General features: G+C 38.6%; 1 protein-coding gene across 1 annotated transcript; it reads right to left on the reverse strand.

Annotated features, from left to right (window-relative positions):
• Nucleotides 1-1,961: 1,961 nt before the first annotated feature.
• On the reverse strand, nt 1,962-3,179 carry lepb (leptin b). Its single transcript, XM_085769324.1, has 3 exons — nt 3,067-3,179; nt 2,723-2,879; nt 1,962-2,593 (listed from the first exon to the last, which is right to left on the reverse strand). Exons 1-3 carry the CDS (start codon nt 3,147-3,149, stop codon nt 2,273-2,275), a joined length of 561 nt encoding a protein of 186 aa, XP_085625450.1. The 5' UTR covers nt 3,150-3,179; the 3' UTR covers nt 1,962-2,272.
• Nucleotides 3,180-13,025: the final 9,846 nt, after the last annotated feature.

Consider the following 13,025-nt stretch of genomic DNA (forward strand, 5'->3'; position numbering starts at 1 on the left):
TTTTCTGCAACAGTAACTAGTGGTTGTGAGAGAAATGTCAGCTATAGTGAAAAATTAAACACCAGAAAGGTTTTTATTCCTTTCAATCCAAGCTCCAAAGAAAATATGTATTTATTCATACCGATAAAAGACACTTACCCATAGCATCATTATGTTCTTATATCTATCTTTTTTTTTTTTAAATGTTATTTTAATTTATCTTTCATGAATAGCAATTAGAGGGAAAGAAAAAAAGAATTGAAAGAGCCACACATAATGCACAATTTAGAGAATCAATGTGTTCCTGTCAGTTTGTATTTTATCTGTAAAGCTAGATTCTCATTTGTGAGGTGTAAGCACTCTCATTTTGTATTCTGTCTCTTTCTATTTGTTTTCCCTTCTTTAAAGAAAAATGAATCCTGGCTTGGATTATGTTGTTCAGTCGATCGGTGTTCTCCTCTCAATTGTAATGTGATTGTCAGCAGAATTATAATAATAATTTCTGTCTAAATTGGTCTGCATAAACACACGTATAAGCATAAAATCATTCCCTCGCGTCTGTGTTTTTTAGTTGAGGTGTTCAGTGCACTGTAATACTTCACAGCCGTGTATGTGTCACAAGGCCGCCGCTCTGCATGATGTTGTTACTATTAGTGTGTTTGTATGTGGGTCAGAGTTCAGACTTTAATGGCACATTCTTGTGCGTTATCCAAGTGACCACAGTGCCAAAATGCTGACCTCTGTGGTGCTGTTTTATGATGTATTGAGTTCTATGCAGCTTAATTTATCTAACCCTAAAAAAAACAAGCAAAATAAATGAACAGGAAAAATAGCTACATCTGTTAAAAATCTGAATATAAATGTCTATAAATATCTCCCATCTAAAAGTGCTTTAATAATGTATAAAACAAATATTGTGATCACAAATACTCTTGGTTAGTCTGAATCTTGTAATGTAATGTAAATTTTAGTCAGACAGGGACAGTGCACACTAAAATATTAACTGTGTGTAAAACAAGATGCAAAATTGCTATTCTCAGGTGGGTGGAACAATAAAGTAATGGCAGAATTCGATGTAAATGAGGTATAAAACATCAGATCATAAGATTTTACAACCATCATCATCCTCATTGCTCAGTGGTTATAGCACATGCCATGTGGGCATAGCCCGAAGCAGTGATCGCCTGTTTGACCCCCGACTGAGACCATCTTGCGTATCATTCCCCAGGTCTCTTTTCCTTCTTTCCTCTTTACAGTCCTATCAAATAAAGGCATAACATGCCCAAAGAATAACTATAAAAAAAGTTATGTATCCCAACCCAGCTAATCACATTAATTCACAATGTGCCAATAACATTATCAGGGCACATTCATTCCCTTTTCCTAAAACTAGTTTACCCAACACCAAACTTTCACAAAATGTATGTGCAAAATGTATTGTAATACAATTAGATAGATAAATGTATCCCAAATCCGAGTTCAAATTCACACTTCTTCTCACTAATTCAAACTTGCTCTTATATCCAATGTTTTGTCAAGCATGAAAATGTTTGAAAGTTTATATATGTAATAAGTGTAATGTAATTATTTTATTTTGAAAAATGTAAAACATAGAGTTAAGATTTACAAAGCCTATGAATTTTACATTCAAAAAATTTCTTTTTTTTTTTTTTTTTTTTTACAATAGCACAAGTAAAAGAAAAAATCACACCAAATTCTGACTTAAATCTTTATTGCAAAGTTTGATATAACAAATGAAATTTAAAAAAAGTTCAGTTCTAAGCTTAATGTTTCTGCAGTACACCTCAAATCAAATCAATCATTCATTCATTCATCAAATAGATTTTCCTTTAAAACCCGCACTGACATACTCAATGTCATAAATTGTAAACCTCACTGGAAGTTAAGTGTATATATTTTGACTTTTATAAAGTGATTAAAATTTGTCTTATATAAATAAATCTGCATGTGAGATAAAAAATAAATCTACAGTTCAAATATCTCTCAAACCTTTATAGAGTCTTTGTATGAAAATTATACTTTTAAAAAAGCTACTTGCATCACATGCAAAGCTTATTCAACCAGAAGAGAACAACTGCTTGAGAACTAAGTAGAGAAAATGTTGTTTACATGCTTTTCATCACTAAGTAACACAAGTCCTGTTAAAATGCTGCTTACAAAAATAGTATGTGCAATTACAAATTACACAATCGTCTACATTGAAGTTCTACATGTGCAAACAAGCTTCTGTATATTTGCATAATGGCAAGAGAGGCAATTGGAGTTGGAATTCTTAGCAGACCTTGAGTTTATCCTGGTTGAGGATGAACTTCTCCAGGTAGCGCTGCAGCTTGGTCAGAGTCTGGTAGAGGTAACTCTCTGGGTACACGATGTTGCTGATCTCTCTGCCGGGTCTGTCCTGGATGGTGCAGTCCGTTATCTGAGCGAGGGAGCGCACACTTCCCCCCATGCTGGCGACATCAGTCTGGATCTGGCTGAGGATGTTTGAGGAGAGGCTCCTTAGTTCGTTATCCAGAAGTTCAAGTTCATGGCTGATGCTGTTTAGTCCCTCAATGGGCGGACTGGTGACATTTATCACAGGGGATCCAGGCAACTAAGGAAAAAAAAGAAAAGCATCATAAATGGTTTGACCAGGAAAATGTAAAGTTTCATATATAAATCTTCCTTAGTTCAGTGTGTTCTCAAAAACACTTTGATAACAAATCTGAGTCAATGTGCATACCCTTTGTCTGACCATTTTAATGCGAACCAGAGTTGTCTGAGCAATGTTTATAATGTTGTGTATGGTATTTCTGGCAGAGTCTCCCCGTCTGGGCAGACTGCTGCGACCAGGAGCTGCCATAAGAGAAACATAGAGAACGACCAGAAGGATGCGCATCCTAAAAACACAAAAAAACAAAACACTTGAAGTTAACACATATTAAAAGTTTTGTTTTGCTTTGTACATTTTATATTATGTAGTTAATAACATATTAGAGAATTATTATATGTAATAATATTATATTATTTTGGTTTCCACCCCAGCACTGTAGAATATCCTGTAATAGTAATAGTTAATGGTCTTACCTGTGTGATTTGAGTTGACGCTGTGGTCCTGCAACACTGAATGACAGAGAGATGACACATGCCTCGTTGCAGGTTTCCCCCATTTAAATACTCTCTCTGGACTTGAGTCTTGCCTGGGTCCATTCCCCTCCTCCCTCCTCCCCCACCCCAACCCAAACCTGAGCCTGACCCCTCGCAGGTCAACATGTTCAACATGCTCCTATTGTGCAGGAAACTCACACCCCAAATTGTGTGAAAAGATAGATCACTTCTTCTGACTCAGTACCTTGGAAGCTGCACTCAACCATGCGTCTCTGCTTTTTGTTTTCCTGTAAGATTATTTCGGTTGCTGCATGCGTGTCTGCTCATGTAAGCCTGTTTTTGATGTCTCAATTCAATCTGGTATTGGAAAAATGTGTAGGTAGACTGTAGCCGGAGCTGGCACCATGCAATGCAAACCCACTAATACCCATGTGCACATCAAAACAATAGAAATTCAGTATATGTATGGAAATGCCGTCTTATATTTGTTTTATTAGATAAAGTGGCGTTTGCCATCCTGTCATTCAGCATGAAGGCAGTGAGTCACCATCTCTAACTGTCCTCTGATTTTCTTCATGTCTTTGAAAGCAGTGATCTCATTTTTGAAACATACATGGAATGAAGAACCATAAAATCTCATCTTTGCTGGAACGTGGAGCCCGTGACGTGGTCTGCCTATTTCTATTATTGCTGTTAGTGGTAAAAAATAGAAACATAATAACACACATGGATCATAAACTGTGACGGTTTCCGTAGGTGTTTTTGTTCAGTCCGAAGGCCCGATGTTCCAACTGCCGAGCCGATGAGTGAGTGTGTAGGTTGCTCACTGCAAACTGCAGGAATGTTCCTCTCGGCCGTGTTCCTGGGACTTCCCTTATTGTGACTGACGACAGAATCTCCAATCACACCAGTGACACCGTGACGGCCGGGTCACTGCCACCTTCCTCAAGGTCATGCAGCCCAGGTACTTCTACACTTAAGTGGGAATTACACTGAGCTCCTTGACCCCTTTTACTGAAAAACCTGTTGCAGGAATGTGTGGCTGAATGCAGCTGGGTGCATGCTGCTTTATGAAAGTAAGTTTTTCTCAACCAAGAATTTATGGTGCATATGCAGATTATTGTTGACTGATTTTCTTAATTGAATAAGAATAAATAATTGAAAAAAATAAAACAACAAATTCAGTTTAATTACTTATGATTCACAATTAACTTGGATATTCATTGTTAGCCACGACATTAAAACCAATCATGTTTTACTGTTATACCTCAGTAGTTCCCATACTTTTCCATGCAAAGGCCCTACTAGCCCCATAGCATTACTGTAACTTAACCAGGGAACCCTTAAGCAAACCTCCTTATAGTAGTAGTAGTAGTAGTAATAATAATAATAGATATTAGTATTATTTTATGATAATTTGCTTAATTTTACAATTCAGTTGTGTCTTTTCATGGCATGTTTTGTAACATTAGCACAGTTCATGTTAGCATGTTGAAAGATTTCAGTATGGTTTGAATATATTTTATAATAATGCACAGAAAATAATGATTTTGTAGAATTTTTTAACTGATTTTTTCTGTCTTTGAAATGCTTAGGACCTCCTAGTGTCCTATTTTGGGAACCACTGTTAGCTAATTAGTGTACATACAATATTTACAGACACACACACACATATGTATGGCTTCATTCATAAACATCGGTCCTCTCAGGAAGCTCAGTCTGGCTTTGCGGCGTTAGTGTCTCTGAGGCTAACAGCTGAAGGACAGCAGACTAACTGACGGCCTGGATGGAAAAGTCTGAAGTTTTCAGCGTCCAACAGAGTCCAACAGAGTCCCTCCGCTCTGGTTCACAAGAGCCCGTAGTAAAATTAAAAGCATGAGGATGTTGTGACTTTTTTTTCAAAGGGACAGAAACTTGAGCTGATCTGCTGTGTTTGTTGTGACAACTAAGAAACACTGAATGTTTTGCATACCGTGCAGATTCTCAGACACGCTTACATTTATGGAAACCCCTCAGGTCAGGGAGGTAACCTGTCCTTAAGCTGTTGTTCTTCTCAATTAAAGGTTTCAATTGTGTCCTCCTCCTTCAGACTGAGGAAATCCCTGCTGTATTGTTTTGTGTTAAAGTTGTGAATGGCTGTCACGTAGACTGAAGTGGTGGCACAACTGGTTGTGTTTTCAGTCAGGGTTAGACATTTTTAAGATAAGTTCTCTATAGGTTTGTACTAGTTTGTGTTCATCTTTATCTACTGTATCTTGATAAATGAAATGAATTTTAGTGCAATTGATGTGCTTATTTTTGTGACGGAAGAAAACTATGCCAAATAAACAGCATTCCTCTGCGGACAAGGTGAATTATGTTGATCTGTCACTGATGAGTTATTCCAGTAAACAGATTCTGCTCCATCATTCTTTTCCCAAACTGCTGTTGTCCATCCATGTCCCATTTGCACTCTAATTGAGACCCTGCTCGGTTGGTGACCTGGTTGCACAAGGTTCCCAGAACTTTAATTAGAGATTTTGTTGAGACAACAGGAATCTCATACTGTAGCTTTCCAAAATAAACTGTCTGGTCCAGCACTCAAAAGCATTGCTCCTTTATGTTGGTGGAAGAGTGTGACGCAAATGGAAATAGTTTGTTCCTGAAGTCAATGATACAAGGAGTCTAGTATGGAAACGAGGTGGGGGTGGGGGGTGATTTATTGGAATATCTGCTTTGTTCAATTCCAGTAAGCTGATGTGGCACATGGGCCCCTCTCAGTTTGAACCCCTTATTAGCATCACCAACAAGCCCACCTCTTTTGGTGAAAAGGATAAATCTGTTCTAGTCTATGCCATGTCTGCACAGGAAATAGTTGTGGTTTACTGTAATACACATGACTAAGACAATGACTGTATATAGTCGACACAGTCTTTGCAAACAGCTTTATCCGAACTTTAGTTATCAACCTTCCACTTTGTAATGATGAGTCATTGGGGCACGCACTTGTTAATCACATCTTTTCCACAGTATTTGAAACCAAAATATCAACTAATTTTAGCCATATTTCACATATGGCTTTTTGAATGCCTTTTTGGTCAATCAGTCGTTCCGACTTTGATCCTGATGTATCACAAAACCACTCATGGATTTCCATGAAATTCTGTACATCATCAGGAGGAGGAGGAGGAATTTGGAGATGTTTTTAGTTAATTGCTAACAACTTGCAACAACACTACACTAACACTCACTAACATATCGTGCTGCCACAAGGTTAACGTTTCTGTTTGCCAAATAGTTAAAGTTTTTACGGATTACCTGTAAAAATCAATGACATGCAGTCAGCTAAATGTGTAGCGCTAATTGCTAAACATCAGCTTCTTGGCTTTCTCATGTTGAACATGTTAGCATTGCAGAGTTAGTTTGCTGCATGCACTACTATCAAAGACGGTTTAGAAACAAGACGCCCCGTCAGTTTCCTGTACCTGTGTGGGTTTTGCCCTCTATGGTTTTGCCACCACCCCGTCCCTGTAGGAGACCAGCAGCAGGTCTTGAATCTATTGACTCTAATGGGAGAAGTGAACGTAAGCACAGATTATGGTTGATTCTTTCCCCCCATAGTCACCAAAGTAAATATTGGTCTCATTTTTCACAGGCTACATGTCTTCTGAACATTTTGAGACTAAAATGCTAAATTTCAGTCAGACAAATCAGGAGAAAATGAACACTGTTCAAGACCTGTCTCTGTCTCAACAACACACTCTCACGAGATCTGGCACCAATCTCCTAGGTAATGTCAACTACTTTTGTGAACGCCTGCGCTAACCAATTTTCATATTGCTAAATACTATTAACTGTACATATTTAATGTCATCATAACATATAAATGGCTCACTTTCCTCCTACAGACAAGTTTTATTAGTTCACAACAGGAGGTGGGGGTACGTGCGACCATGCCCACTTAGGAAACAGGAAGTGTATGACATTTCGTACCATTGGTGCAACTTGTAATGAGCCATCTTGTCATAGTAGAGTATCTTTGCTACTATGGCTAAGTCCAGTCTGACCTTGTCACTTTTAGTCTTCTTTAGTTGTTGCTCTAGTTGAATTAATGTAAGAAGAAACTAACTTTGCTGAAGTTAGCTTTAGCTATTTGGCCCCTGAGAACTGTTGCCTCTTTTAGATTTAAACGGGGGTCTTCAAAAGTAAAGACCTAGAAACTGAATCTAGACTTTTAATAGCTGTAAATCAATGTTGGACACACACAATTGTAGAGTAAATCTGCATGTAGACATTCATAGTCAATGGTATTTGATCAAACTCATGACAACATTCCTGTGCTGCTGTCTACAAGGTAAACCCCAACAGTCAGTCAAGTCATTGTTGATCTACTACTGTATCTAAGCATATAGCACATAAGGTATACTACACTAAGTGCGGGTTTACAGACAAATCCACACTGCAGGGAACTGCTGACCTCACCACAGGGATGATGTTTCAACCATAAGGAGTTTATTAGTCTTGAAAGTAATGACACATCTTCCAAGACTTCTGCATGGTTTTGCGTCATCTCCAGTGGCCTGAATAAAAACACAATGATGCTGCCAGTCCTACCAGCAGCATGAATGACTGGAACAGGATTTGTTTTCTGCTGAGTTCACTCAAGTCACTCTGAATCTCTTTTATAAGCAGGCTTTTTGGCAATTAAATTTAATCACATCGCTGAGTTGAAACAAAATACTCGTCATTGCTTGGCAACAACACCAAGACGAAGAAGTAAAACACAGACCAGGAAGCCGGAAGCCAAGAAAAGCGCATGTATCCTCAGAGATCATACTGCGTCAAATGAGCCGTTAAGTTATTTATGTTCAACACTTTTTACCGTAACTTTTTTTTTTAATACCTTACTGGGAGGAGACTACCAGTATGAATGTGATAACTAAATTATCCTGACAAGTCTGTTTGCCGGGGGTGATTCTGAAAACTTTACTGGAAAACTTTTTTTTTTTTTTTTTGTTAATTGATTTCAGTTTGTTTGTGTATGTCACGGATCTGCAGTGTGTTCCTTGCAGTTCTCAAAACGTCCTCTAGAGGGCTACAGTCACCCAGAGATCCCACCGAGGACCGGGTCATCAGTTTGTGTTGGGTATATCTCAACATTGTGGGACATTCTTCTGTTTTTAGCCATTCCCTTTCAAGACACGCCTTAAAGAATACATCATGCATTTATGACCTTGAATTATAATGGAACTTTATTGTGAACTACAATAGATCTTCAGCATGTGGGTGTATCCCAGAGGTTTTGCATGGTTTTATTGAATATTTTACTCTTCTTTACCCTTTTCAGACACCTATTCTATGCTCTCTTGTATAAACTTTTGGGTTTCTTTTGTTGCAACAGGCGGGTTTTGTTCATTCTCATACCCCTTTTTGATCTGATTATTTTCATCTTAATCTGTATTATTTTGTAGCCCTCTGATCTGTCGACCGATATGCTTCATTGTTTTAAACGTATAAAAGTCTTTTAAAGAGAAAATTATGATGTTTTCCCATTGTAAGGATATGAAAAATACTCCAAATGTACTACTCAGATTACACAGAGCCACAGATATTGAAAGTAGATATTGCGCAGTAATGTGAGACAGAAGGGGGAAAAAAATCCTTTCCACTGTCTTTTGCCTGTGGTTACCAATTTAATTTACTCCATTACAAGTAGGAGAGGAGCAAAAGTGCATCCACCAACCCACGTCCCTATCTGATGACATGGATGAGGCGCTGCCCTATTTCCCAGGGCGATGTGTGACACAAATTGTGGGCCACAGTCATGATTTAACTGGGAATCTCTAGCTCCAATCTGAAGGTCAGTCAGAGATTTGTTAGGTCAATTAATGGAAGCAGAGACCCGCTCGACTGGAAAACATGTTACTCATGTTAGTCTGTGTGATACTGCAGCCACCCACAAGGCAGAGAGAGTCAGTGGTTTAGTCTGGAAATAGTTGGCACTGTTTTTGGACTGTAAAATCGGCATTACTTTTAGACATAAAAATCTGTGCTATGCTCGTATGATGAGCTTCAGTTGTTGCCGTGGTGTATTTATAGTTCATATTTAAGGAGCTGAATGTTTGTGAAACCTCTGACGAATTCTTGTGAACCAAGAGCACTGGAATCAACTGACAGATTAATACTTAACAAGAAAGTATATAGTTAGCACTCTATACACACTCAAAGTCCTGAAACAGTTATAAAATGCAAAGGATGATATTGATTATAATGTGTTTGACAAACAACAAGACAGTACAATCTTAATTTGATGTAATCTTTATTTAATAAGACAGAAAATCTTTAGGCGAAATATTCATCTTACAGTAACAAACATGTAAATGACAGGATAAAAAAGGTGAATATAAATGACATGAGCACAGACAGATTCAAGAGAACAAGTTACAATATCAGTGTGTGTGTGTGTGTGTGTGTGTGGAGGGGGGCTGAAAGGGTACAGAGTACAGGGATCACCACTTCCATTACAATGAATGACGTGACGCATCTGCATAATGTCACATAACATGTTCCTCCTCATTGTGTTTGCCCACGATGTAGCATGCACTGTATGTACAGTCCTTCCCCACACACACACACGTGCATGCAAGCACTCATTGAGAGATGGGGTCACATGGGATGTGCGAATGAAATGTCCTCGTCAGCGCGTAAGAAGCAAAATAAAAACGCCTCAGGTTCTGACGTACAAGAAAAAAAAACCACATTGTGAAAACTCATGGGTTTGGATAAATAATCATGTTTATGTAACACACAAGACGTCAAAGGCTCGAAGCTACACGTCTCTTTTCCCTCAGCTCATTTATTCACTCTGCACATGCTCTTTATGTTGTTTCCAGAGGTAATTCTATAAATCCCTGGTCTGGTGATTAGATTCAATTCATAAATATCCTTAAAAAAACACTTATGGAAACAAACACTCCCCGAACACACATGGCATGACGTAATATAATCAATACAGTAGCATTTCTATAGCACATAATATAAAATGCCTTTAGTGTATACATTGAATTCATAATGTGATGACGTACAGGAAGTGAAAAGTATCAGACACTAGTCGATTCCTTCCACCACAATACACTGAAAATGCACTCACAAATGCACAAAGGCATCCTATTAGTATTATTTTTCATGACCAGAAAAAAAAAAATAACATGACACAGATGTACATACACATTTAGTGCAAACCCTGGTGGTTTTGGCTGGAAAAAGAAAGAAAATCTAATGTTACATTACACCATGAGAGGAGAATTTGCCATATGCTTTGAATGTTCAAAATGTATCTTAATTTTAACTAATTTATCCCCTCTTTTACATACTTCTGCAAGTATGGGCCAGTGGAAAATGAGTAACTGCTTTTACACGGACAAAAATAGGATATTCAGTTTAGATATGAGATATTATTCCACTGCTTAATTCTTCTTCTTTTACTGTATACAATGAAGAATATACTGTATTTGTATTCACTGCTTAAAACTGACAAACTCTCGCTTTCAGGTGTAACTACAGTATAGCTTTACACTTTGATCTGAAGTTGATGTGAGTAGAGCTGCTGTCAGTCTCTCACTGTAATCAGACTCTTTTCAATCGGATATGTCTCAGGTTGCCCGTTCCGATTACACCACATCCTCTATTACGTCCCTCACATACTTCCTCTTTGAAAATCCTATTCTTGTATTCCCCATCTGATCAAATGCCACACCTAACTTTGGCCAAGCCTTTTCACAAACTCAGATGTTCAAGCACCTCGCTCCGTAAAACACCAACAGAGACGGGAGATACTCACTGCTCCATCAGGCCAGAGGAAAGGTGCGTTTCTGATGCCAGAATCCAGTGCAGATACTTTTTGGGGTAAGGGCTTCCTGGCTACTGCCTTAGGAACAGCAAGCCCAGACCGCAAAAAGACCCACAAAGGACAAAAATGGTTCATGATCCATGTGGCAGTGTCCTCAGCACCTACAGAAAGGAAAATAGCCATCAGCGTATCAGATACATGCAAGGGCAGTTTTCATTTTGTAGCATCCACAAAACATGAAGTACTTGAAACTGCACTGTAGCAGAAGATGTTACTTTTCATTCAAAATCACAATCAGGTAGGGGTGTAACGGTACACAAAAGTCACGGTTCGGTACGTACCTCGGTTCAGGGGTCACGGTTCGGTACGGTTTCGGTACAACAGACACTAATTGAATGTAAAACTAAAATCTGTCTTGTGTTATAGAAGTAAAAAGAAAAAAGAATACAAAATAAAACAAGTGCATTAGGAGTGTTATAATGCCATTCATTAATTCTAGAGGGAAAAAAACGTGCACTTGACAACTGGCAACTATTATTCGAATTATTAAATTATTATTATTATTAAAAAAATATTATTAAAAAAACAAAACAATAAACTGACATCAATGTTGGTTTACACAGTTAAATTAGACTAGCAGTTACTTTGGTGATGTTTCTGGTCCTGCCTGTGTTCATAAAACATATTAGGCAGCTACACGCACATCCCCCAAAAAACTGAAGACTAGGTGCTGGATCACCAAGAAAGACACAGGTAAGGAAAAAAGGAGACCGCACACTAGTTAAAAGCTCCCGTGACAGTTTAATGTCACTCACACGTTTCAGGCATCAGCCCTTCATCAGACAAAATGTGTCTGATTATAATAGTGTGCGGTCTCCTTTTCTCCTAACCTGTCTGTGTTCATGTCAAGAGGCTTAAAAGCTGCGGGATAAGTTGTTGCACACAACTTGTCTTTTTACTTGCACCAGTGATTGACATATCGGGTTGAACATGCGCTACGTGTTTGATACGTTTCTAGCGACTCACCGCGCAACCGTGAAACATCGCCGACGGACTTTGTCCGGTGGACCAGTCGCGCGAGCCGCCGCCGCCGCCGTTTGTTTCATTGAGAAGCCACAGTGACATGAATGAAGCAGACAGCTCTCCTCCTCTAACTTCACTCTCTCATCACTTCTCTTCTTCGTCTGCTATGACGGCTGCAGGCAGCTTCGAGGCTCATTACCGCCACCTGGATTCGAGTGAGGACTCGACTTTTTTTTTTTTTAATATTCATTCAGACGTATTCGTCGTGTGACTGTGTGCACCGAACCGTGACCCCCGTACCGTGACGGCACGGGACGAATACATATACCGTTACACCCCTACAATCAGGTGTTGGATTTCTGATCAAACAGATGAAACGCATTGATCCTCAGCTTCCTAAAAGAAAATCAGTTTGTCTACTTGGACGCCTCACCTTTGTATGAACCCCCCTTTTTTTTGACTCACTCAACAAGTTCTTTTCTTTTATGATTCGTCTGTCATCCCCCCGAGAGCCTCATTCACAAAACATCTCCTACTGTTTTCTTCAAGCTACATCTTATAACACAAAGCAGGATTCATGTAATATGAAATACTGTTTTACAGATCTTCCCACTGAATATCATGGCTCTTCAAAAGGCATGGTGAGAAACTGAAATGAAACGTGCTAGAAACAATAATGTTCAATACTGAAGAAAAGCAACAGCATCTTCGTTGTTGATCAGTCTTCAACATTGTTGGACATTGATTTCTGTAAGTCATGCATCATCTTCATTAGACCCTAAATGAAGATTTTAGGCTAGAAAATACATATATATGATATTAATTTTGACATAACTGGTTGATTCTGGATGATCATAATTAGATGAGTGTTCCTGAAAGATCATATAGCTGATAAGGGGTCCTCCACCACTAATGAAGTACACACATTTCCCAACCTCTAAAAGAGAAAATAGATGCAGTAGCTTTATCATCTCGAACTGCCTTCATGATGAATTTGAGAAGAAGTCCAGATTTTACAACGACAGCCACTCAAAACTGGTGGACCTTAGAGAAAAGGTCTTTCTCATTTCTTATTGTGTGGAGGTTC

The sequence above is a fragment of the Trachurus japonicus genome, chromosome 23 (genome assembly GCF_045865225.1).
Source record: "Trachurus japonicus isolate A0001 chromosome 23, Traja_1.0".
NCBI lineage: Eukaryota > Metazoa > Chordata > Actinopteri > Carangiformes > Carangidae > Trachurus > Trachurus japonicus.

Bases quoted from the DNA above. Each gene is read 5' to 3' on its own strand.
- lepb (XM_085769324.1), bottom strand. From the start codon at position 3,149: ATGGGGGAAACCTGCAACGAGGCATGTGTCATCTCTCTGTCATTCAGT. The intron at 2,880-3,066 runs GTAAGACCATTA...TTGTGTTTTTAG, and splicing joins CGTCAACTCAAATCACACAG to GATGCGCATCCTTCTGGTCG. The intron at 2,594-2,722 runs GTATGCACATTG...TTTTTTCCTTAG, and splicing joins TTAAAATGGTCAGACAAAGG to TTGCCTGGATCCCCTGTGAT.